The sequence below is a fragment of the Chanodichthys erythropterus genome, chromosome 16 (genome assembly GCF_024489055.1).
Source record: "Chanodichthys erythropterus isolate Z2021 chromosome 16, ASM2448905v1, whole genome shotgun sequence".
Lineage (NCBI taxonomy): Eukaryota > Metazoa > Chordata > Actinopteri > Cypriniformes > Xenocyprididae > Chanodichthys > Chanodichthys erythropterus.
Genome location: NC_090236.1, coordinates 36,670,285 through 36,696,892, shown reverse-complemented (window position 1 = coordinate 36,696,892; position 26,608 = coordinate 36,670,285). Strand labels below are relative to the sequence as shown.

Genomic DNA, 26,608 nt, shown 5'->3' with positions numbered 1-26,608 from the left:
TCAAGTTTTTAATGTTGTTTATATGTCTGTGGTGTTTTTAATGTTTTAAGACAAACCCTGTGCAAATTCATCAGTCAACACCACCAAAATACCTTGTAACCAATCATGTCAACATGTGGGCAGGCTTAAGCATATCTTTAACTATGCGCTGAAGCAGAGGAGTCTCAAGAGAAGCCAGGTTATCCCGGAATATTTTCCTGTTGATGTGAAAAATCGGGTACATTTAGCAATATAGTGGGCAAACTATGTATATGATGTAAATTAAGATTTTAAGGAGCAGCTGCCTGACTCAGAGATGGTGAACGGGAACATAGTTTGTGTAACATTATCAACACATTATTAGCTGTTTGATAACGTAATCAAGCAAAAGGCTAATCAAATTAATTACTGTTATCCAACGTTGTAGAGAGCGATACATAAAACACATTACCATTTCTGAAACATAAACTATGAGTCTGTTTCTGGTTCAGACATATATGGCTGAATTAAACCAGTATTTCCACTTGCCACTGTGCACCATTTACTACAGTAAAGTTGAGCAAGTGGTTGACCAAGGCGGGGCTAATTTGCATATTCATGGATCCACGTATAATACATGAAGCAAGGGTGTAGAGTTACATTGAAGCTATTTTAAGGCATGAATAAAAAATTTTCACAGGAAAAAATGTTTACATATGTCATTTTGGTGATAAAAGATGAGTTTTAAAGGGTTAGTTCACCCAAAAATGAAAATTCTGTCATTAATTACTCACCCTCATGCCGTTCCACACCCATAAGACCTTCGTTAATCTTCGGAACACAAATTAAGATATTTTAGTTGAAATCTGATGGCTCCGTGAGGCCTGCATAGGGAGCAATGACATTTCCTCTCTCAAGATCCATTAATGTACTAAAAACATTTTTAAATCAGTTCATGTGAGTACAGTGGTTCAATATTAAAATTATAAAGCGACGAGAATACTGTTTGTGCGCCAAAAAAAAAAAAAGACTTATTTAGTGCTTTAGAGCTTCCTGAAGCAGTGTTTTGAAATCAGCCATCACTAAAAAAGTTGTTATTTTGTTTTTTTGGTGCACCAAAAATATTCTAGTCGCTTTATAATATTAATATTGAACCACTGTACTCACATGAACTGATTTAAATATGTTTTTACTACATTAATGGATCCATTGCTCCCTATGGAGGCCTCACGGAGCCATCGGATTTCAACTAAAATATCTTAATTTGTGTTCTGAAGATTAACAAAGGTCTTACGGGTGAGTAATAAATGACAGAATTTTCATTTTTAGGTGAACTAACCCTTTAAGGGATAATATTATTGACTACAGGGGACTTTAATGTTAAATAGAGATCTGAAACACTATTTGTTGTGTGTCCTAAGGACCAGAGTTGAGAAACGCTTCCATAAAGCATGGCATTTCATTACTGCTGTATTGTGAAAAATCCTTCAATTGCATCTGTCAAACCATTTAGGATGTATAATTCAGTATGTGAATTAGTATGCATCCAGTGGCTTCTGTGGTTTTTAGAAGTCCAGTTGTTATTGTTAAGTGTTATGGCCTCTCTAGTTTCCCTCAAGCCACAGATAGCACTCTGCTAGAGAAGTTTAAGCAGCAGCACCAGGACAACGCGTTCTTTGTGCAGACCCCAGTGCGGGAACCAGCCTTTGTCATTCGGCATTTTGCTGGCAAGGTCAAATACCAGATAAAGGTAAAGGAACAGACCCTGAAACTAAACTTTCCCTTTGCACAAACGTGTGGAGTGTAGTTGTGTTACAAATGATGTGTCTATGGTGGGAAAACAATACTGAGAAGCGTTTGTGATGTTGCTGCCCTGTAGGACTTCAGAGAGAAGAACACAGACCACATGAGGCCAGATATTGTTGCGTTGCTTCGTAGTAGTGAGTGCAGTTACCTACGCCAGCTGATCGGGGCTAATCCAGTGGCTGTGTTCAGATGGGGCATCCTCCGGGCCACCATACGCACACTGGCCGTGTTTAACGAGGCAGGACGCAACTGGGCGGAAAAACATCCAAGTAACGATCTACTAACACATTTTTACTTACAGCTCACAGAAGTGGATTAGCATTGATTTAACATGTTTGTTTTCCTATCAGATCAGGTCAGGCGCTACTCCAGACTTTCTCTAGGGGAAATGAGGAGACCCAGCACTGTGGTAGAGAGGCTGAAGAGGTAAATGGACTGGATCAGTTCCTGTAGACGTATGACGTCTTGATGGAACAATGGATTCATGCCAAATGAAAGTGTTTGTTTTAAGTTTGATCCATACAAAATGGTAGTTCAAGTGCTTAAAATTGCAATTCAATCTCTACAGCCAGAAGTCTTTGATTGAATTTTCCTTTGATCGGTCTGAGGAGGGTCCACTCGAAGCATTTGAGGACATTTTTGCAACATTTGAAAACAAGAAGTAAGTTTACCATCACTCGAGGATCTTGGGTTCTTCTCTATTTGATGATGGTTTCCTTCTGTGGATTAAGAATGAGGTTACTGCATGTACTTTCTGTGAAATGGGTGATTGAATTGACTTATTCCAGCTGTTTGCTACCTATTGTTATTGTTTTATCTCCTTTCTAAACTTTTTCTGATTTGGGGTTGGGGTGAATCAGGGAATTGCATGCCAAAGTTCTCCACTCCCTAAAGCAGTATGGAGGTGAAGTTCCTCAAAAGCTGCGTCTGTCCACAATTTCTGTGAGGAAGTCTCGTCTCTTCACTCAGTGAGTGGGCCGCGTGTTCTGTGACCATCTGTCTGTGGCGGTGCTACTGCTCTCTGTTTCCGCTTGTGCAATTTAATTGGGGGAAAAATCAAATGGGATATTCTGCTGTTTTTATTTTTATTTTTTATTTTATACCAAATCTTCACTGTAATCAAATCCTAATTATATGCTGCTACATTCTAGGAAGAACAGGCCAAACAGACACAAGCAGCTAATTCCTAAGGTAAATTCATGCATTAGTCCTGGTTTTTACTAAGGCTGTTTTATAGTTTTAGTCTTGAATTCAGCAGTGATGCCTTAAAGGATTAGTTCACTTTCAAATAAAATTTCTGATAATTTACTCACCCCCATGTCATCCAAGATGTTCATGTCTTTCTTTCTTCAGTTGAAAAGAAATGAAGGTTTTTGATGAAAACATTCCAGGATTATTCTCCTTATAGTGGACTTCAATGGACTCCAAACGGTTGAAGGTCAAAATTACAGTTTCAGTGCAGCTTCAAAGTTTACGGTGTATGTCCTACGCCTTCCCTATTCTACTTACGAGAAAAAAACGGAACTGGCACCGCGTTCGTTCCGTAAGTTGAATAGGGAAGGTGCAGGACATACATACATACATACATATACTTTTTGAAGAATACAGAAATGCGGTTTTGGCGGAAGCAGGTGCAAGCTGATCATTTGTTATGATATATAAAGCATATACATTTACATTTATTTTTTTATTTTTTTTTTTTAAAATGACCGATCGTTTCTCTAGATAAAACCCTCATTCCTCGTCTGGTATCGTTTAAAGCTCTTTGAAGCTGCAATGAAACTGTAATTTTGACCGTTTTGGCTCCATTGAAGTCCACTATAAGGAGAATAATCCTGGAATGTTTTCATCAAAAACCTTAATTTCTTTTCGACTGAAGAAAGAAAGACATGAACATCTTGGATCACATGGGGGTGAGTAAATTATCAGAAAAAATATTATTTGAAAGTGGACTAATCCTTTAAATTTGATCAAAAGTGACAGTAACGACTTTTACATTGTTACAAAACTTTCTGTGTCAAATAAACTGTGTAACACAACTATATTTCACCACATCTGTTTGTGACATTTATTGCTTTTACAGCATTTCTGGCTAACAAATAATATATTCATTAATCAAACATATATAAAATCTCTCAAGTGACAAGTAAAAAATCTTAATAATAAAAAATCTTCAATTTCAACACACAATCTTTTTACAAAAGAAGGAGGTGGTGGTCGTAAATGAACACTCAATCTATAACAAAAGTATTTGGTTCAATAGGAGTTATACTGTATACTCAATCCATTTGGCCCAGAAATAAACAAATATATCTTTCTGAAAATTCACGCAAAATGTAATTTTCTTCATATTAAAATATACTTTTTAAAACATCAATCCAATCTTGTTTTTGTGGAGGGTTAGGTTTATATCAGCATCTAGCTATAGCTGCTTTTTTTTTTTTTTTGCTTGAAGCAAGAATTATTCTATACATATATTTGTTCCTCCTTTCCTGGAAAACCATTGACACATTGCCCAAATCCAGTACCTATCTTTCCAAAAACCTTTGTTAGGGCAATTCCAAAATATGTGAAAGTGGTCGGCATCCTGAGAACCACATTGTCTCCAACAATTTGAGTCATAAAAATATTTTTCAATTGAAAATGTTGTTAACGTAATAAGAAGTGAGAATGTAATAATAAATGTTTCAAATCAGCATATCAGAATGATTTCTGAAGGATCATGTGACACTGAAGACTGGAGTAATGATGCTGAAAATTCAACTTTGATCACAGGAATAAATTAGATTTTTTAAATATATTAAAGTGGAAAACATTTGATTTAAGTTTTGTGGAATCATGAGAAACAAATTTACTTCAGGTATATCCTAAATTTGACTGGTAATATACATTGCAAAAGCTCCCAAAACGTGTTTAGGGTCAAGAATATCAGAGACTTGGGCATTTTTAACCAGCAAGCAATGCCCTAGCAATGTGCTACCAAATATTAAGCAACTACCCAGAAAACCCTAGCATCAAGGTGGCGATTTGTACATGAGTGAGACCCACTTCAGAAAATGTGAAAAAATTATATTTTGTGTTGTGCATTATATCTGTATTAGTTCTTCCTTCAATATATTTTAAAACGAGCAATTGCATTAAATGTTATTCTTTTCTATGCAGAATCTCATAGATTCACAGTCTCTGAAGTTCATCATGGGCCTCACGCAGCACAACCGGGCGACCAGGTCCCTGCTCCATCTGCACACCAAGAAGAAACCTCCGAGCATCAGCGCTCAGTTCCAGGTTCAGTATTATTATTATTATTATCGTAGTGTGAAGAGCATGAGCTCCTTCATCATAGGGCTCAGGATTGGTTTGTTCCATCTCTGTGTGAAAGCCTCTTCTGTGGTAGCTGTAAATGAGATAAAAGGCTCAAAGCCCCTGAGCTGTGGGGTGGTTTTTGATATGATTTACAGAGGTGTAATGGATGCTGATGGACAAATCAATGAGTCACATGATTTCATATCTAATACTGTCCAGGCATCTCTAAGCAAGCTGTTGGAAACCCTGAGGAAAGCAGAACCGTTCTTTGTCCGCTGTATCAGATCTAATGGTGATAAGGTATGGTGGAGAGCTGTTTTGTGATGAATCTATTATGTGTATTGTTCTTTTATAAATGTTTATGAATGTGTTTACAGAGGGAAATGCACTTTGATGATGCTCTAGTCCTTCAGCAGTTGAGGTACACAGGCATGCTTCAGACGGTTCGGATTAGGAGATCCGGGTATGGAGCCAAATTCACCTTCAAGGTAATATAAACTTTTTTTGAATTAATAATTATTAATTAGGACTTTCAATTTAATGGATAAATAATGAAGTAAATAACCCTTTTAGATCATGCCCCCTGACCCTTACGTACATTTCCAAATAAGAAATATAATTTTAACTTTAAATAAATAAAAAACTTTATTACAAAATGGATTGCTGTGGACTGTATGCCAGTAATATGCATATATAGATTTTTTAATGTCTATTTAATGCTTTACTAGTCTGCAGAAACAAGGCTCTTAATGTCATCCTCATTTGAAGAAGACTTCTCAGCAGATGTTGATATTTTTAGAGATGAATTTGACTCCTTAATAAGTGTACTTGGAAAAAAGTTACTTGGAAAATGCATTACAATATTGCATTACCCCCTTAAAAAGTAACTAAATACATTACATTTTAATACAAAGTAATGTGTTACAATAATTTTGCATTACTTTTTCTCACCTGGGCTGGGCTTGTTTGTTGTTTGTTTTTTTATTACAAAAAAGTTATATTTTGGGGCAAATGGCCATTTCACACCAAAATTGATATAATAAGGCTGAAGGAAATACAAATTCATGTACATTAGAGGGCGCAGCTCAAACAATCCTTTCAACTGTGCCGTCACTTATGGATTGCAGAAGAATAGGATGCGAAAGAAGAAAGTTTAACACTTACTTTACCCATATAAAAAAAAAACGAAAGAGTTGATTTTGCATTTCACAGATTTTATTCCTTTTGAGAAATAGTGAATCTTTTTTGTGCGAGTGAGATGAGTAAATGCATGTTCACATTTAGTCTAGAACTAGAATACCCATCATGTTCACACACGTCTCTGCACTTAACATGGTGACAGGAGAGCTGTCAGACAATGCGTGGGAAAACAAAGTCACTTGCGTTACCTCTTTGAAAAAGTAGCTCAGATATTTTGTTGTAAATCTAAAAGTAATGTTACTTTACTAGTTACTTGAAAAAGTAATCTGATTACATAACTCCCCAATGCTGATCATGCCTAATTTGATGTTTTATTTGATATTAGTTAATATGAAAAAATACATTTGGTAGACAAAGAATGCAAATGGCTTTCTTTTTTTTCTTTTTTCTTTTTTCAGCAAGTTTCAGCTGTATCAGAAACACACTATATCAAAGCTTCAATGAATTATATACAAAGAGATACCTTGAAAAATTACCAGATTAAAAATAAAATAATTAGATATAACAAATACACATAAATTAGGAAGTCAAGTCCTATTGGCAGTTATTGACCAGCTTTGAATAGCTCTGTCCTTGACCCCATTGAGTTTAGCAGTGGTGCCTTCAGATGGAAACAGAAGGGCTAGATGGTTCAATCTGTCATTTTATGATCAGTACCTGCTGCCAATAAGATCCTCTTTTGATGAATATTTAGCTGAAATGTAGAGTTAAGGGGTCCTGAGGTATTTTCACATGTAAAATATCAGAGATGAGAGTAAATAAAGGTACGTTCCCAAATGGCTTTCATTATTTGCTTTATACAGACATTTCTAATGGTTTCATCTTACGTTGTCCCTGCAGGAGTTTACAGATCAGTTCAGAGTGCTGCTGCCAAAGGAAATATCAACACCTCAGGAGGCTATCACTAACCTGCTGATGAAAATGGGATTACCCAGCTCCAGTTTTCAGATTGGCCGAACCAAGGTATGTTTCAATTTCACTCTTCACTGAAGAAATACACACAATCAGCATTTTGACATTCAGATAATTTTTCAGACTTTCCGTAATTGGCCGCTGATCTGTGTTCACAGGTGTTTTTGAAAGAATCGGAGAGACAAACGCTTCAGGAAGCGCTTCATAAAGAGGTGATGCGGCGCATCATCATCCTGCAAAGATGGTTCCGTGCCTGTCTGATGAGGAAACAATACCTGCGTGAGAGGAAAGGAATTATAACCATACAGGTACCATCATTTGGTTGGCCTGGGGTTGGCTGGGGACTCAATCTTAAATAACCTCGCCTGAAAACAATCAACCAGATCAACAGTGCACTTTTTTTGTCAGCTGAAACTCTATGACCTAGATATTACTTGCTTCCTTTCACAAGTTTCAAGTAATGTTTTAACCTTTAAATAATTTATTTTGAGAGAAATTCATAATTTATTCAGGAAGGACACATTAAATTGATCAAAAATCTTACAAAATATCTCTTTCAAATAAATGCTGTTGGGTCATTCCGTGTCATCAACCAAATTTGAAAACTTCCCCAGCTCAAATTTTTGATTTTGTTAATATGTTTTCTGTTCAAAGACAAACATAAATGGTAACGAAAACCAAAAAACAATGGTTCTTGACCGCTGAAAATGGGTAAAATTCAACAATTTGCACATGGAGTCACATTGGGGATCTATGGGACTGAACTACATAGGGCCTTAAAAATGAAGATTTCAAAAGAAATGTTTATTGAGAATGTGAATCTAGAAGGATATTATGATATCTTGAATACTTAGGCATGTGAACTTTGGAAACAGAGTATTTTTGGCACGCAGATATGTTCTATGCAATTGAGCTGATAGAAAAACACGAGATGCATTTCTAGTTTCAACATTATTTGTTCTTCAGATATTCCTCTTTTAAAAGAAAAAAACATCAGCTGTGTGCAAAGTGACCCACATTTGGTTTTTGACCACTGAAAATGTGTACAATTTACCCATTTACTCATGGAGCCACATTAAGATCTCCATATCTCTAGGGATTGAACCATCAAGGGCCTTTTAAAATGAAGATACCAAAAGGAAAGTTTGTTAAGAACCAGAATCTAAAAGGATATTAAGATCTCTTTAATACTTCTTGAGTTACAGGCATGCAAAAACAAGAAGTGCTTTTTACCATTTTTGAATGTTCACTGTTGGCATATAATGAAACAAAGATTGCTAAAGTCAACCGATTTCACTAATAGATCTACCAATCTCTGTGTGAAAATAAAATAACAATGCTGCCATCTTTCTAAAGTCATTTTTACACCCATCTAATTTGGTTCAAATCTCAGATGAAAATAGTAATTTTGACCTCTTTCTACAAATTAGTGGATTACTCAGTAAATATACATCTGTGACATTTAATATTTTGGCTTTCATCACTATTTATGTTTGTCTTTGTACAGAACTAATATTAACAAAATGAAAAATTTGAGTTCAGTTTTGCCATCACCGGATTAAATTACATTGTAAAATATATTAAAATTGAAAAGAGTTATTTTAAATTGTAATCACGTTTCACCATATTACCGCTTTTAGTGTATTTTTCATCAAATCAATGCAGCCTTGACGAGCACAAGTGACTTCTTTCAAAACTTTTCAAAAAAAGGTCTTTCTCTTCCTTGTAAATAAGCTAAAAATATTTAAGACTACTATTACACAGATGTTCCAACAACATATTCTCATTTTATGTAATGCTATCATACATTGTTGCTTAATTTATTGCTATTGTGAACCATCCTGACCCTCATAGGGTTTGTGAACTTGGTTGGAAAAAATGATCATGTACCTGAGCAGATTTTCCTCTTTCATCCCTCAGCGATCGTGGCGCTTTTTGCGTGAGACGTACAGAGGCAGAGCAGCTGCTGTGATTCAGGCTACATGGCGAATGTCCAAGCAGAGAGCAGAGTATTTGAAGCAGAGAGAAAAACTCAAAGCGGAGGCGTAAGTCCAAGTTACCTTTAGGTGTTTTTTACTTTGGTAAAACAATATTAATCATTTTGATTGTTCTTTCAGATCTCAAACAAAACTGGGCAATTTGAACAAGACTGAGGAGAAAAAGCCAAGTCAGCCAAAGCCACTGCCTGACGAATCTCGAACCCCTGAACGAAAGAAGGTGGAGGATCCGAGCCTGCAGTTAAACACAGAGACCAAGCCTAAAGTTACAATAGAGCCAACTCCTAGAATCACAAAGCAACTTAGCGTCAACCAACCTGCTCAAGATGATAAAGGCAAGATTGGAATTAAAGCAAGACAACCATCTCCTTCAGGCCTCCCTCGGCCTGTGTCGCTTCCACTGAACATGAGCCAAAGTGCTTCTGATGAGACTCAAAATCCTGTACACCTACAACGCCACAACAGGACATCCAGGTTGAAGGAGAAGCCTGAGAAATGGAAGGAGAGGAGCAGTGAAGCACAGTTGGAGAACATCACTACTGAGTTACAACGACATCAAAGCCAGAAGAAATTGCGTTTAGTGTAAGTTTGATCATTTTTTTAAAGTAAAGACTCTTCTTCTTTATTACGCAACTCTCTTGAATACTTGATTCTGATTAGTCAGTCTGTGGTCAAATATTTTTGTATAAAATGACCACTAAATTGTATATTTGACTGGAAATATCATCAATATTTAATTAATTTTTTTATAATTTTCAGTCATTTGGTAGTTATCACACATTTTTACCCTGCCAGAGTTTATTTTGCGGTAATGACTGGCTGGTAGTGCATTATCCCTTCTTTATTTGTTACCATTTCTTATATGTTAGGAAATGTGGCGTTTCTCAGTCCCTGGATAATGTGTCCAGGATAAGTTCTTCAGAGTCGGACAGCTCCGCCTCATCCAAAAATGAGGTACTGTTTAAAAACTGGTTATGGTCTTTCTGTTACATGAAAAATGTTAATGCTAAAAAAAATGTACTTTCATATTTTTTGCCCCACAAAAATGATGTATATACTACCGTTCAAATGTTTGGGGTCAGTAAGATTTGTTGAATTTTTATTTATTTATTTATTTTAATTTTAAGACATTTATTTAGCAAGGGCACATTAAATCGATTAAAAGCGTCAGTAAAGACATTTATAATGTTACAAAAGATTTCTATTTCAAATAATTGCTTTTCTTTTAATCCTGAAAAAAGTATCATGTTTTTCACATTAATATTAAGCAGCACTGTTGTCAACATTGATAATAATAAGAAAAAGTTTATCAAGCACCAACTCAGCATATCAGAATGATTTCTGAATGATCATGTGACACTGAAGACCAGATTGATGATGCTTAAAATTCAGCTTTGATCACAGGAATAAATTAAAATATATTAAAATGGAAAACAGTTATTTTAAATTGTAATAATATTTCACAATATTACCATTTTTATTGTATTTTTGATCTAATAAATGAGCAGAAGAGACTTTAAACATTAAAAAAAATCTTACAGATCCCAAACATTTAAATCAAGGGATTTTCATAGATTATTTTACAGTGTTTATGGATAACGTTTAGCAGGTACAGGTTACTCTTTTTTTTTTTTTCCCATCTAAACCGGTTCACATATCATAGGTTATGGTTCACAGCCGTAAGTGCTTCAGACACAAGCGCCGGCTAGCACGTCCCCGCAGCGGGATGAAGTTGGATTATTCGGATCTAAGCGACACAGAGTACTGGAGTTTTCCCCTACCTCCCATAAGCCCCTCCACTCCCAACCAGTCTGGTATCCACGGGGTACTGGAGACTGTGGTAAAAAACTGTCCCAGTTACAAAGAGACCATAAGAGCTGCTGTGGGCCTTGCTTTTGCACGCAACAGCTAACGCAACATAAAAATCAACAGTAGATGCTGTATATGTGGATCGTTTCAGAGTCTTTGTAACCAGACTGATCCTGTACTTGGATGTTTCTCACTGAAAGCTGGTTTCTGACCTTTTTTGTATCATTTGACACCGTACACGAACACTGAGGCCGTTGCTAGTTGTGCTAATGAGTGAATGTAGTAGATAAATGTAAGGAGAATAATGTTGTGGTTGTTAGGTTGCAGATATGGTGACTCTATATACCTAAAACTGCCCAATGCTTTTGATGTTTGTCTGGCTTAAAGGCACATTATGTAAGATTTTAGGATTAAAATATCCAAAAATGACTAGAACAGTGTTATATATTTTGTTGACTTGTGTACTTACACTATCCCAAGTTTCCAAGAATGTTTAAATCCAGAGAAATAAGCAATTTAATGTCCATGCGTCGCCTATCAATGACATCATACCCACGTTACCCTCGATTTCTCATTTTATTTTGTAGAAACCATGGAAACGCCAAAGACGCTTTAATATATTATGTTTTATTAGACAGGTGAGCAACTATTTGGATGCATTTATTGACAGAAAACTAATCATGTTGTATCGCTCAACACATTTAGTCTTATTATTTAAATTTCGTTTTCTTGATTTACTGCCATGTTTTATCATGCCTAATATCGATCTGTCTTACTGCAGTGTGCAACAAGTGTCTCATAGCAGCTGCCGAGCGAACGCACAGTAGCATTATAACAACTTTCAACACACAAATGTATCTAATATGATAAACAGCGCTGCGTTACCTCACATACGCTTGACTGGAAGAAGCGGAAACGCTCGTCTGTGGCATAATAAAAGCTCTTGAGCCGTGTGTCGCGCTCGTTTCTCATTTGCAATCGCTCTAGCGGCCAATCGGCTTTCATCCACACCCTTCTTCATACTACAGTAATGTTAATAAATCTTTAATACATTAGCTCATCCATTAATATGATTTCTGCCAGACTGGCTGTCGACATGAAGACAACAATTGCCATGATTCTGCGAAATCAAGGTGTCATCAAGCTACGCCTTTGTTTTGAATAAGCGACCTCTAGTGGTGAAAAATTACATATTGTGCCTTTAAATAATTTATAAGGGATTTAATCATCTTTTATAATACTAATTGGGTCTTAAATAATATTATATGCTAGAAAGTAATAATCATAATCACATTTTATTTAATATTAACTTTTTTGTAACATTCACTTCCTCAAAATTGTCTCTAAGCTTTAACAGCCCCAGTATCTGTTTTTGTAAGGTTTTAATTTCTTATTTATTTACTTTTTAACCAGAGAGAATGATCTCACAATAGCGGATACTGTGGCTCTTAAATAATTTAACAGTAATTGTCAGTTTTTTTGCAGGATTAACTGAAATATTTCTAAAACACGTAGCAAAAAAGGTCAACATGGATTTTGGGATTCAGTGTGGGAGGTTTAATGTTGGTGATGGCACAAATTGGAGGAAATAAGCCCAATCATTCTCAGTGAACATTATTTTTACACAACATTCTTTGCTAAATGGTTGTCAGCTAAACTTGTTGCATCCGCTTGAATGTGGTCTTGCTTTTTCTGAGCTGTCTGTGGTTGGTTTGCTGATATGAATGCATGTGGGGACTATGGGTAACAAAGTGTCATATGCTGTAAAAACTTATTTTTATGTGTAGTTTTGATTGGAGTGATTGTCAGAAGTTCAGGATTTGGCTGAATGAAGCACCTCGTTAATTTTTTCTGCAGTCTCGTGATAATCATTTTCAGTCTCTAACTTGTTTTGGTCTTTCAGATCCAGTTACCTGTTGAAGCCGATGGGTGCATCAGTTTCAAAGGAAGAACGCCAAGTGAGGAAGTAATTGCAATGCCCAGCACACCAGAAAGGTGATTAGTCCTGTTATCTCACTGTTCTTACCTGGAACATCACTAATGTAATTTTGGTTTTTAACAGTTTTTAATATTTTATCAATTTTCTATTTATAGGCGGGGATTCCTAAAATATTTTAAGAAGCGTCTGACACCCCAGGATGGGAATACTACTATGGCAAAGACATTGGCAGAAAAAGAGGAGCTAGGTTGTATTATACACCCAGACCTACTTCATTCATTCATTAATTCATGTATTGATTAATCTGTCTATTATTTCCAGTTGCAATGACTCTCCTCCTCTTTTTCTCTCATTTATCTTTGTTTCTTCGGACCAAAAGCCAGTGGCTCTCACTCGAATTCTCCACGTGTCAAAAACTCAGCCACTTATCCTGGACCCCGTCGCAACCCCACCATTAAAATTAGCCGAGCTACTCGCGTTCAGGAACAGTGGAATGCTTCGCTGGACAGAGAGATCACCAATACCAATGAACTTCGCCACCTGGATGAGTTCTTGGGAAATCAGGTTTGTGTTGATGTTTATTTTCTTCCACTTTTGTAAAGGCATTTTTTTAATTCCAAAGATGGATTTAAAGTGCATATTGCAGGTTTAACATTTTTTTCGAGATGAATATATAACCTCGTACAAAAATACCATATAAAAAGGTACTGCGGGGTTTAAAAATGTTTTGCGAGACATAAGGGCATTAATTTAGTAGATAAAGTGACGATCTCTGTAAAAACCGCTTTTTTTTTCAGCGTCGCGTCATTATACGTCACTACAGGGAGATGTTCGCAGAGCTCTGTGTTGATTCAGTGCAGAATATATTGGTATTTAGCAACAGCGGCCGTGAATCAGTGTGTTTTCGGTAGTTTTTGTATTCTATTTATCATCGTAATGGTAAATTATTGTGTTTGTGAAGGTTGCACAAACTTCAGCCTGTCAGGACATCGAGTACAGAGGTTTACTAACAAGAACAACTACACTGCTATCTTCCGTGCCGGAGTTTGTTTTCTGCACTTCTGCATGTGCTTCGAAAAACGCGTTCATTTTAGACTGGAGGATTATCATCCTGGCGATATGATGGAGTTCAACATTGTAATATTTCTGTAAATGATTATATTAAATTAATAAACTTACACACGCTATTCTTCTTCACCGTTTTTACTTGAATCAATTTCAACACTGATAAATACAAAGTATGCACACATGCATACAGTCTCACACTTACACAAAACAGTTTTGAATTATGTGCTGGTAATGTAAATACTCCAATTTCATGCATGCCATGTATGTAAACTTATATATACATTCAAGTTCACACAACTACATAACCACGGCGTCATATACATCCTCACACTATCAGTGAATGGGCACGGAATAAACTCATAACACAGAATTAATGAATAAAGGATAACATGAAACACATACAGTAACACTATATGTTCGGCCGCCGGCGGGAGACATGATCACAGATCCGTCAGAGATGCAGCTCGATGAAGACTTACGGTGCACATTTTAAGTTTTGTGTTTGATTATTTCATTTGCTAACTACCAAATCAGTCGTGATGAGAAACGGCTATATCACGTAACGTTAGTGTGGACGGATATTAACGCGTGTGACATACGCTTGATCAAAGTTTATTAGTTTCTGTTATTAGTAATAAGTTACTCCTAGATGACCAATAGCTTTGCTATTGCCTGATGAATGATAATAATCTAAACAATACTGTGATCTGAGCACATGTCGTTACCTAACGTTATATCTATAAGCTAACACCGGTCTCTGTCCTGTTCTCCACTGCTTCTCCTCACACAACAGCTCAATTTGTCTCTTTTGACCGTTATTCTGTCTAATTCTGGCCTGTCCTGCTCTCTTGACCACATAGCAGGCTAATTGTATGGCTGTGATTAGTTATACAAGTATAAATAAGCATTTACAATTTCCTCAGCGTCCAAACTGTCATTGCCATCCATTGTTTATATTGATCACGCTCCCTTCACTGACGTCACGTACGATTGGGCATTTTTCAGATGCGGAAGTAAAATTTTCTCACAAAAAACGACTCCAGAAGCCTATGTAGTGTATTTTACATAGGCGTTTTTTCAAGAAAATCTATTTCATACATTATTTTTCTATACATTGAATCACTAAAGCTCTAACCTGTAATATGCCCTTCCAGTAGTTCCTTTTTGTTGATAGTCATATCTTATCAACTTTGTAAGTACGTAATCTGTTGGTGTGATGTTAAATCCAGATGAACGATCTAAGCACCCGCACAAAGGAACTCTCAGAGACGGAAAAAATCTTCTTCTCAGCCACCACGCAGTTCAGAGACACCATCAAAAGCATGTACTCCATCTCAGTAAGTTCATCTGTGCTCATCTCTGGCCTTACCCTCATCATAGTTTCAGAGATACGGTAGATATTAAGCACTGAAAGTTTTTTTTTTCTTATTCTTTTTGACAAATGTTTGAAATGATCCATTTCCTGCTCCCAAAAGAATCCCAATATCGGCTATAAGATCCTGATGTCAGGTTACCAATCAAAGGTAGCCAATCTCGCAGGGCTGAATAAAGCGTCTGAGGTGCCACTGGTGGTAAATCTTTTCCAATCAGTTCTGGATGGATTTATCAGGGGGGAGCTCAAACGACTGGAGGCAGAGCCTTGTAAGGTAACTGGAGAAGCTTAACACTTGTGCGATCTTATGTACAGTTTTGTTTTTAATCATTTTGCCTCTGTTAATGCCAACTACATGAATTTAGGCACAGGTGTGGATTTTTTTTTATTTTATTTTATTTCCTTTAATAAATCTATTTTACACTAGTAACACAAAATAGTTCCTTTCAGGACCTTAAAGGGATAGTTCACCCAAAAATGAAAATTTGATGTTTATCTGCTTACCCCCAGTGCATCCAAGATGTAGGTGACTTTTTTTTCTTCAGTCGAACGCAAATTATGATTTTTAACTGCAACCGCTGCCGTCTGTCAGTCAAACAATAGCAGTGATTGGGAACTTCAACTATAACAGTAAATAAAACTTGCTTAGACAAATCAAAATTAAAACCTGCGGCTCGTGACGACACATTAATGTCCTAAGACACGAAACGATCGGTTTGTGCAAGAAACCGAACATTATTTATATAATTTTTACCTCTAATACACCACTATGTCCAACTTCGTTCAGCTTCCTGTTAGTGAGGTCAAAAAACGCGTTGTGATGACGGAAGTGACGTCTCGCCCATATACTTCAATGATCAGACCTCACTAACCGGAAGCTGAACGAAGTTGGACATAGTGGTGTATTAGAGGTAAAAAATTATATAAATACTGTTCGGTTTCTCGCACAAACCGATCGTTTCGTGTCTTAGGACATTAATGTGTCGTCACGAGCCGCAGGGTTTCATTTGGATTTGTCTATGGAAGTTTTTTCGACTCTTATTGTTCAAGTTCCCAATCACTGCTATTATTTGACTGACAGAGGGCAGCGGTTGCAGTTAAAAATCATAATTTGCGTTCGACTGAAGAAAAAAAGTCATCTACATCTTGGATGCCCTGGGGGTAAGCAGATAAACATCAAATTTTCATTTTTGGGTGAACTATCCCTTTAAGGACAAAAATGTCCCCATTAAAACCCATTAAATTTTTAATCCCAGGGCCATTTAACTATAAAATGGTGCAGTCTTTGTCTATAGGCTTTCATTCTGTTTGCAAGGCTTCAAAATTTAAAATTTTACTTTTATTTTTATTTTTAACCAGATGGTGCCATTTTCTCGGGTTCGGGTTTATAAATTATGTAGCTGTAATTGTGTGGGTGTGTTGGTATGGATGTCTGAATGTGGTTTGTATGTATGTATGTAATAAAAAGTTTTGCTGGCATCTAATGGGGAAAATTTGGTCCTTTACCTAATATAAAAATCTTACTGAAAGCTAATTTATTGAGATATCAACCTCAAATTTGGAACATAACTTGTTTAGATATATGGCTTTGGTTTTCTAGCAGTTTTATAAAATAACATGTTAGAACTGTTGTTCTAACATGTTTCATAAAATATATATTTTATGTAAAATATTGCACATAAATAATTTTCATAAATCTAACCTCTAACTTTTTTTTTGTTTTACTTTTTAAACTTTTTTTAGTTTCTTCAACAATAATCTGACAAGGGTCAAGGGAGCTATGTGTAATTTTGTTTAATTAATGCTCAAGGGTTACTTTGCACAGAAGCTTAATTGTGCTCCAATATATATTTTTAAATGAAAGGCAAGTTATCACCAGACCCTCAAGGAATCTGGGCCTGCAGAATTCTGCGGATTTCCACAGAAATCCAATTCCCACTGTTTACAAAATATACCCAATTGCATTTGAAAGCTTTTATCATATTGAAATCTATTTCACATAATTCTGCAAAGTTTCTTATGCTCACCAAGGCTACAATTATTTGATCTAAAATAGAGTAAAAATTGTAATATTGTGAAATTAAACCATTTTAAAATGTAAATTTAATGTTATTCTTCTAATAGTATAAATTTTCAGTGCCATTTACTCCAGTCTTCAACGGTTAAACGGTAGTGTTAGAAAATGTGGACCAAGCTGTCGGATTTCCTGTGAACTTAATTATCAGTTATCCTTGAATTTAACTTGCGTGCCCCTTTGTCTAATTTTCAGGTTAAGGAAAGGAATAGAAGAAAATCTAAAAGAGATGCATATGTAAGTTATTTTCATGACATAAAGACATGTTTATATTTATAATATATGATGTGAAAATATTTATCGCACCTCTTTCAAAACAACACATTTTTTACTCTCTCTGTTAGCCTAACAGCCCACTGGGTCACTTGTTTAGCACATACCAGGTGACCATTATGCAATCATGTGACCAGTGCAGCTCATACATATGGGGAATGGAAAAGGCCTTCATGTGCAGCTGTAAGTATCCACCATCCCTTTCCCTGACCAGTGCAAATTGACAAGGATTCTGAGGTACTTTATGCTGTGCTTTCTGTTGCAGCTTGTAAGATGGTGTGTCACAAGAAGTGTATGAGCAAGATAACAGTAAAGTGCCCAGCTCAATGTGCCAGGAAGGTGAGCAGTATTACACATACTATATACTCACAGGGAACATTCTGCCATCATCTACACAACCTCACTAACATAGTGATTGTTTAATTTCTATCTGTAATGATAGATGTGTTGGATCATATAATTATAGTTTATTTCTATATTTCCATTCTTCAGAAAGAGGGTGAGCACACGCTCCACTTTGGTGTTCCTGTCTGCACCTTGGCCCGCACAACTGACTCTGTTCCCTTCATCATGGAAAAGATGCTGGTACATGTCGAAATGAATGGACTGTACACAGAGGGCATCTACCGAAAGTCCGGCTCAGCCTGCCGAGCCAAAGAGCTTCACCACATACTAGAGAAAGGTAACAATGTGATTTGATTGCTCTTAAATACCTCATTATCAGAAATTATAGGCTGCTTTTTTAAAATAAGGCCCTGTTTACTCCTGGCATTAAGATTTGAAGTATTAAGATTTGTTTAATTCGGTCTGATTACAAGTGGACGACGCTAAATTCAGGTGTAAACGGGGTCTAAAACATTTTGAGCTTGTCAACTTTCGACCACTTCCAGAGGTAGTCCAAAATGCATTAGACTGGATTTCTTTCATAGTGTAAACGCTCATGTAATCGAATACCTGCAAACAGCCACAAAAGTCCGCCTACTGACCTAATGCATAAACATTATGGTAAATGCGCTATCCAGATGGATGCATTCATATGTAAATTAAGCGAGCTTATTTTCCGAAAGATCTGAAAAAACCCATACATTAACCCACCCATAGACCCTACCCTCGAAGAAATCAGGACGGAATTTGCGTAATATTCAGGCGTATTTCAGGCGTAATAATCAAGGAATTTTGCTGCCGTTCCATGGCTGCAGCAGTGCAATAATATTACGCAGCGCCCGTGAGCCCCTGCTTGCACAGGGAACGTGCCTTGCAACCATGGAGACGTTTGTCAGAGGCGCTGCGTAATATCATTGCGCCTGCTGCAGCCATGGAACGGCAGCAAAGTTCCTTGATTATTACGCTGGAATGAGAGTATAGTTCCTTGCCATATCAGCCTAGAAAATCGCAACTTTTCATTTTCCGTCGGTCTTAGTACACGATGTAACTACAGAAAAGTCCAGTTTTAAATAGGAAAAATATCAAAACTCTTTGGTCATTTTTAAGCGCGATGCTAACGGTCTAATCAGATTCAATGAACTATGCTAAGCTATGCTAAAAGTGGTACCGCCAGAACCAGAGATTGGCTGAATGGATTCGAAAACGGTAAAACTCAACTGTTTAACTCTAAGGGAGTTGGAAAATGAGCCTATTTTCAAAAAAAGTGGAGTGTTCCTTTAAATCTCATTTAAAATAACTGCTTGACTTTTTTTGAATTGAAGGTTTTTTTGTTTTTCCCCTCAGATCCGCAGACTGCCTGTCTTGACAATTACCCCATCCACACCATCACCGGCCTTGTCAAACAGTGGTTACGAGAACTACCTGATCCACTTATGACTTACAGCCTCTACAATGACTTCCTGTATGCTGCAGGTAGGTTTTTGACCACATGCAATTTTGTGTGTGAAGTCTATAACATTTATGACACATATGTTAAAAAGAAGGCATGTGTTTTTTCCCCCTCCAGATTTGCCAGAATCATCCGAGCGATTGCGTGCCATCTACCGAAAGTTAGATGAACTACCTCCCTCAAACTTCTCTACTCTCGAAAGGCTTATTTTTCATCTTGTGAAGTAAGGAACTATTGCATATGGGCTGAATATTAAAACATCCTGTGCATTGCTTCACCTCTTGCCAAATTTATTTTTATGTTCAGAGTGGCAAAAGAGGAAGCTCACAATCGAATGTCAGCTAGTGCTCTGGCAATCGTGTTTGCACCTTGCATTCTACGCTGCCCTGATTCTTCTGACCCTCTGCTGAGTATGAAAGATATAAACAAGACCACTCTGTGAGAATCATTTTGGTTTATTTGCCTTCCTTGTTTATGACAAGCCTGTTTGTCTGGTTTGACTTGATACTGGTGGTTGATAATAAAGATGTTAATGTCATTATTCTAGGCAAACAACTTACTTTGACTACATTGCCTCATATATGAACCATATGGTTAACATTTATGTGCAGATGTGTGGAGATTCTGATTAATGAGCAATCAAAGCGCTATAATCAGAAAATGGAAGAAATTCAACAGTTGGAAAATGCAGAAGCGATGGCCATTAAACAGCTCAAGCTCAGGAGACAGAACACGGTAAGAGAAGCTTCACATACTAGGCTGCAAAATACTACAATTCAAAAGATTAAAAAAAAGAAAGAAATTAGTAACACTTTACAATAAGGTCTCATTTGTTAACATTAGTTAGTATTAACTAACATGAACTAACAATGAGCAATACATTTGTTACTGTATTTATTAATCTTTGTTAATGTTAGTTAATTGTTTGTTCATGTTAGTTCACAGTGTATTCCTTAATGTTACCAAATGCAACTTTTTATTTTAATAATGTATTGGTAAATGTCGAACTAAGATTAATAAATGCTGTAGAAGTATTGTTAATTCTTAGTTTAATTTAACTAATGAAACCTTATTGTAAAGTGTTATCATAAGTGTCATCATATTAGAATGATTTCTGTAGGATCATGTGACACTGAAGACTGGAGTAATGATGCTGAAAATTCAGCTTTTAATGACCTTTTAAATAGTAATACGATTTCACAATACTTCTGTCTTTAATTTATTTTTGATCAAATAAATGCAGCCTTGGTGAGCAGAAACATTTACAAATCTTACCAACCTCAAACTTTTAAATGGTAACCCTAGTCAAAAAGTAATATATTTAAAACACATTTGCTTCATACTAAGTATAGTTTAAATCTATTAACATATTTACTGACATATCACTTGAGACTTATACTGATTTAAAAATTATAATACATTTTATTTCAAGTACTACTTGTGCACAATGAACATTTATTAATATTAAGCCTAAAATGTGTTTTAATGTCACTATAGGTAAGGATTGTATGATCTTTGAATAATGCAAGATATTTAAAGTATACTCTTACCACTAAGTATAACACTTTAGCACATTCAAACATACTTCAGTATATGTTTAGTTGGACCTCAGCACTACTTCCAGACAATTAAAGTGCATTAAGTACAAAATTAGTTGTTCCAATTTAGCAGACTTTTACGTATACCAGTTTAGTATACCAAAAATACAATTGCAGGGTATTTTAATTAAGTACATAATATGTAAATGTATTTGAAGTATACTTGGCACAAAATAAATGCATTTCAAATGCATTTTAGTATATTCATTTTTCATTAGTGAATGTACATAAGAGAAAATACACATTATTGCATTAGCATCATGACAATTATGGTTCCTTATGTGTCAATCCAGATTTCCAATTATGCTGAAATATACAATATAGTAATAACGCATTACACCTCTTCACCTACACACCGTAAACAGTATGCTGAACCCCTACTATTAACTTTTAACTTCAGTGTAGATGTCAGGGAATGTATTTTCTAGTGGAAAGATGACACTAAATGATCTGATTAATAAAATATTGTTTTCATGAAATATTGTGCAATTAATACATTTTAGTACATGGTAATATTTTTATAAAAGCAAAAAACCACTCAAGGCTCTTCTATTCTGTATATCATCATAGCTGTAGGTGTTTCAAACACATCGTGCCTTACTGTATTCATAACAGAGCAAAGCCTCTCGAACCTCATTGCTTAAATGTATGTGTCATTTGTAGTCTAATATTTAGCTCCTCTGGTATAAGAGTTTGCATAGTGCTTCTCTTGGCTCTCATTTTACATGATTTCATGATCTCACTTTCCATTAGATATATGAGCGGCCAAAATTTGATCCAGATACCTCCTCAATGGACGGAGCCGAGCTTGAAATGGAAAAGAACCTGCTGGAGCGGATCAAATCCATTAAGAAAGAAAAGTGAGTTGAGAAATGCATGTTTAACATTTTATTTTTTCATCAACAATTTTTCATTGTCTTCTAGCACAGATTTAAATTGTATTTCACATGTGCATTTTGATTTCATGCATTCAGTCTTCAGTAACTTTTGTCCAGGGGCACAGAATATGTTTATTCTGATGTGAAGAATTATCAGCACCTCTAACTGTACAGTTCAAAACTCCTTCTGTCTGTGGTTTAGGAACGAGTTGGCCAGCAGACTGCCCGAGTTTGACCAAGATAGCTCTGATGCCGAGAACATGGACTCTGAATCATTGGTCAGCTCTGAGAGTCTGCTAGAAGATCATGTGAGTTTGGACTCGGAAGGTCAGTACTGAGGTACAGAAAGTTTTAATTTCATTATGCTTGGATGCCCCGCATGCTCTGTGTCAAAGAGGGCTTGGATTCGCTGCTCTTGTGGTGAGCTGGTTATTGTGCTTGTTGTTATTTAACCTGCTGTTTCACTAACCACGGGTTTGCTCTGCTGCTTTTATATCTGATGCAAAAACTTGTGAAAATGAGATCCAGGCAGTAGATATAAGTTGATGAAAAATTATTTATTCATTACAATTAAATTTAGCCTCACACGCAAACTTTAATCGATAATGAAAATACTTCATAAAACCAAAAGGTAAAATAACCATCACAAAGTATTAGTCAATAGTTAATAATAAAATTTAGAGTATTGTAAAATCCAGAGTATTGTATCTAATAGATGAAGATCAAAAAGAGCAATAATTGAGACATTTGCAGATAAGAGACAAGAAGCAGAAGCCAAGGAGAGCAAAGGAGGGACAAAGCTGAATTATCAATAACTCTGTCAGCTTTATACCATGAGCATATAGGGAAATTTACATCCCACACAAATTGATGTTTTTGTTCTAAAAGAAAAGGTTAATTTCACCCATTACGTCATCTACTGGTCCAGTGTCAAAAATAGTTGTTTTATCCCCTTTGGGGAATTTTGCAAATCATACACTATTAAATGTCAGCAAATATTAATTCTGAAAAACACCACTTTCGCCGTACTTGGCAGGCGTCCAATGTCTAACCACAAACGTGTCAGCATGACCTGTCACATTGGAACACTTGAAGAACAACTGAACATAGCAATCATACTCTTAAATATAAAATAACCATAAGGGTACAATAACAAGTAAATACTTGAAAATATGATAAGAATTAATATATAAATTATTAGTACATAAATATATGAAAGCAAAATTAAGACTGATAAATCATAAGCCATAAATGATTAAAATAAATATTAATAAAAGTGCATGAATATGAATATTGACCATTTCGAATCCATCAATATCAAATATTAGAATGCTTGCTGTCGATTAGATTTAAAAAGAATTAACTAATTAAGCTCACTCTTTGCAAGTTTTTAATATTTTTATATTTATAGTAATTTCAGCTACTCTTGAAATTAATGTAGAAACTTAAAAGACAGTATATTTAAAATATTTGTTTAACGGCATCTTTTTATGAATGACGGCCAGTATCACTGATACTAATACTGCTACTGATGTCTCTATGAAATATGAAAAAATTATAATTATAGTAGTGCTGTCAAATGATTCATTGTGATTGATCACATCCAAAATATTTATTATGTGTATATATAAATACACACAAATACATGTTTATATTTAAGAAATACATGTATATATATAGTACACACATATATTATGTAAACACAAACCTTTATTTTGGATGCGATTAATTGCGATTAGTTGTTTGACAGCACTAAATTATAGACATTCAACATTAAAGTATAACTAAAAATCTAAACTATCAAATTCAACATTTATTAGGCTTTAAGTGAACTTAAAACAATCTCCACATAAACCCATTATAATAAATGTCATATTTACCTGAATAAAGTTTCAAACACTTTACAGTCTTCATTGCATAAATTATAAATTAAATATAGATTAATCCTTATCAAAGCTACAATTTTCTGTTAACTTTGTTCTTTGATCAACATTAATGACAGACATCACAGCAACTGGTTTATTAGGCTGCTGTCACTTTAAGAGCTGCCGCTGCAGAACATGACGCGCATCTCATTTACTTACAACTCTTTAAGTTCATTTAAGATGTTATCTCATTTTAAGACTGCTCTTATGACAATATTCGACAAAACGGCCATTTTGCCATAATTTTGTGCATTATTGTTTGTTCGAGCGTGAAAGAGAATTGATACTGGCGCGCATAAGTACTTGTTTGTCTGTTTAAAAGCATTTGTGTGAATAAGAGTGTGATCATCATATAATGTAACGCTAGCCAAATTATGATGGTGTAGTGACTAATTGCCCCCCCCATCGATCCCATTGATTCAAATTGCTTTTAATAGGTACTCTCTTTAGCGCCTGTTTACAATTCCTACAAAATCATGTTGTTAAATGCTGTTTCAACTACATTATAATGACATTTTTTGTCTGTATTAGTTAGCTTATGTACTAGCATAGCATACAGATACCAATTAGCCTGATAGCTTAGTTCATACACGCATTTGCACTTACCCTACACGTATTCACAATCATCTTTAATGTAATTATGTTAAATTAAGTGTTAAATGTGCAAATATTTCAGTTATAAATCAACAAATTAATGATGTTCAGTTATTCACTAATTATTATTTTTTAATTAACAGTTAATCAAGTGTAATAAATTATGTTCAGTTGGTTTTATTATGCACTAATTTGTTTTCTTACACGTTATATAGTAGGCTATATGGGTATTTTAAATTCAGATCATTCATATATACTTAGGATAATCATTAACTGACAGTTTGGGGAGACCCGATTTCAAGGGAGGACCGGATTTGTCATCACAACGGGAAAAAAAAAACGGATGCTCCGTTAAATATTTTTAATGCATTAAACTGAAAAAAATAATCATACATTAATGTTAATTTTGCCATCCCTAGTTTGTATATTTGGTTATTACGTGATATTTGCATATATTTAGTCTCCAGTGGCTAATCCAAGGCATCTCTTTCAGCGAACACTGCTTTGAAGAGCTCCAAGCCAGAGAATTCTGCTAAACCTCCGACCCCTGATCCCAAACCAGGGAGCAAACAGCCTGCTGAGGACCGCAACCAAAACCAATCCGCCTCACGCCGTGATGGAGTCCAGTCCATGTGTGTCAGCCAGAGCCCAGACGTCTCAGAATCCCTCGACACCTCCGTTTCTGCAAGTAATCAGGGCAAGAGACGATTTTCAGACCTTGATATTCCTTTTATAGATGAGGATGATTGACATTAGGTAACACCAAAAAGAAAATGGACATATTTGTCTTTCCTGCAACTGTTCAAGCAACAGTCAGCATCCCATTTCTGATCATATCAACACTCAATTTGTTTTAAGGAATAAATCAAATGCTGGATTCGTCCATGCTATCTTAGACACCTGTTGTCATATTGTGTTCATAGAATGCATTTGTAACATGTCTAATGATTTTTTAACTTTAAAGTCATTATTACTTTGTATCATGTTTTGCTTTATTTAATCATTCCTTATAAACTTGGCAACATTTTGGTAGTTTAAAATATTTTATTAATTGCTTTTTTTTCTTTTTTGTCCAATGTAAGTTTTTCTATGGACCACATTGGAGTGGACTGGGCCTATGTTATTGTTTTTAGAGGAGTCATAATTCTTTATTCTTATCACAAACAAGGAATTGTATAGAACCGTTATCTTCGTTAATGGATTGCTCCATTAATTGTTTTCTGTGAAATATCTGTATGTGGTGTAAATAGTTCTGAAAAACAGTGCTTTCTCAATGAAATCAAATCTGATGAGTCTCCTTATATGTGAATATTTTTAAATTGTCAAAACATTTTTTTTCTTTTTTTCTGTTTTGAGGAGATTTGAAGATGTTGGAAATCATACCATTGCTGTTCTTGCATGCATGTGTGAAATGCTGGATAATTTTTGTTTGTAAAAATGCGGTTATTGAATCTATAAAGACTGGTCACCCAACAACTGTGGAGGTTTTAATCAAATTGTGATCTTTTGAAACAAAGAATTGTAATATTATTTTCTGCAGGGTACCTGACCACTCAGCAGACAGTGCTGCCAAAGATGCATTATCTACAGATACAGATCTGAGACCAACATTAAATGTATACAACAAAAATAAATGGCAATCGAAATGGGATCAGTGCTTAAACAACAAATTACAATATTGATGTTGGGACAAAGCATATATATTTCCTTTTAATAATTGCTGGGATCAAGTCATTTACACACCAAAGTGAATCCACTGTCCATTAAACATATTTTTCTGGACTGTAATACTTCTACCCCTTTGATAAACTTGTTTAAAGGTGCAATATGTAAAATTTATGTCCGCTAGAGGTCGCTAAAAGCCTAGCAAAGACGTAGCTTGATGACGGCAAGTTTTAGAGCAGAATCTTGGGACATGTGGTCTTCACCTCAACGGCTGGTGCAAAAGAATAGGGATTGGACTCGGGAAGAAATCATGTTCATGGATGCGATTATTAACGTTACTGTAGTATGAAGCAGAGCAGGAGCGAGTGTTGTGGAGCTGAACGAGGAGCTGGAGCGATTGATC

At 35.6% G+C, this 26,608-nt stretch overlaps 1 protein-coding gene across 6 annotated transcripts in view; it reads left to right on the top strand.

Annotated features, from left to right (window-relative positions):
• The window catches only part of myo9b (myosin IXb), a 43,787-nt gene extending 17,528 nt beyond the window's left edge, over positions 1-26,259 (top strand). The window contains exons 12-42 of one of the 6 annotated variants that reach the window (XM_067364187.1): positions 1,567-1,708; positions 1,838-2,033; positions 2,115-2,190; positions 2,333-2,425; positions 2,625-2,732; positions 2,916-2,955; positions 4,927-5,049; positions 5,287-5,367; positions 5,445-5,555; positions 7,108-7,230; positions 7,338-7,487; positions 9,100-9,224; positions 9,297-9,758; positions 10,046-10,130; positions 10,840-11,016; positions 12,889-12,980; positions 13,080-13,171; positions 13,304-13,488; positions 15,222-15,329; positions 15,468-15,638; positions 17,634-17,675; positions 17,783-17,894; positions 17,977-18,050; positions 18,204-18,393; positions 19,440-19,568; positions 19,663-19,768; positions 19,852-19,983; positions 20,157-20,280; positions 21,897-22,003; positions 22,224-22,348; positions 25,034-26,257. In XM_067364187.1, coding sequence (XP_067220288.1) covers positions 1,567-1,708; positions 1,838-2,033; positions 2,115-2,190; positions 2,333-2,425; positions 2,625-2,732; positions 2,916-2,955; positions 4,927-5,049; positions 5,287-5,367; positions 5,445-5,555; positions 7,108-7,230; positions 7,338-7,487; positions 9,100-9,224; positions 9,297-9,758; positions 10,046-10,130; positions 10,840-11,016; positions 12,889-12,980; positions 13,080-13,171; positions 13,304-13,488; positions 15,222-15,329; positions 15,468-15,638; positions 17,634-17,675; positions 17,783-17,894; positions 17,977-18,050; positions 18,204-18,393; positions 19,440-19,568; positions 19,663-19,768; positions 19,852-19,983; positions 20,157-20,280; positions 21,897-22,003; positions 22,224-22,348; positions 25,034-25,290 — 4,138 coding nt within the window. In that variant the 3' untranslated portion in view covers positions 25,291-26,257. Of the gene's footprint in view, positions 1-1,566; positions 1,709-1,837; positions 2,034-2,114; positions 2,191-2,332; positions 2,426-2,624; positions 2,733-2,915; positions 2,956-4,926; positions 5,050-5,286; positions 5,368-5,444; positions 5,556-7,107; positions 7,231-7,337; positions 7,488-9,099; positions 9,225-9,296; positions 9,759-10,045; positions 10,131-10,839; positions 11,017-12,888; positions 12,981-13,079; positions 13,172-13,303; positions 13,489-15,221; positions 15,330-15,467; positions 15,639-17,633; positions 17,676-17,782; positions 17,895-17,976; positions 18,051-18,203; positions 18,394-19,439; positions 19,569-19,662; positions 19,769-19,851; positions 19,984-20,156; positions 20,281-21,896; positions 22,004-22,223; positions 22,361-25,033 lie in introns of those variants that run through there. The other 5 variants (XM_067364192.1, XM_067364190.1, XM_067364188.1 and 2 more) reach the window with 5 other exon arrangements.
• Positions 26,260-26,608: the final 349 nt, after the last annotated feature.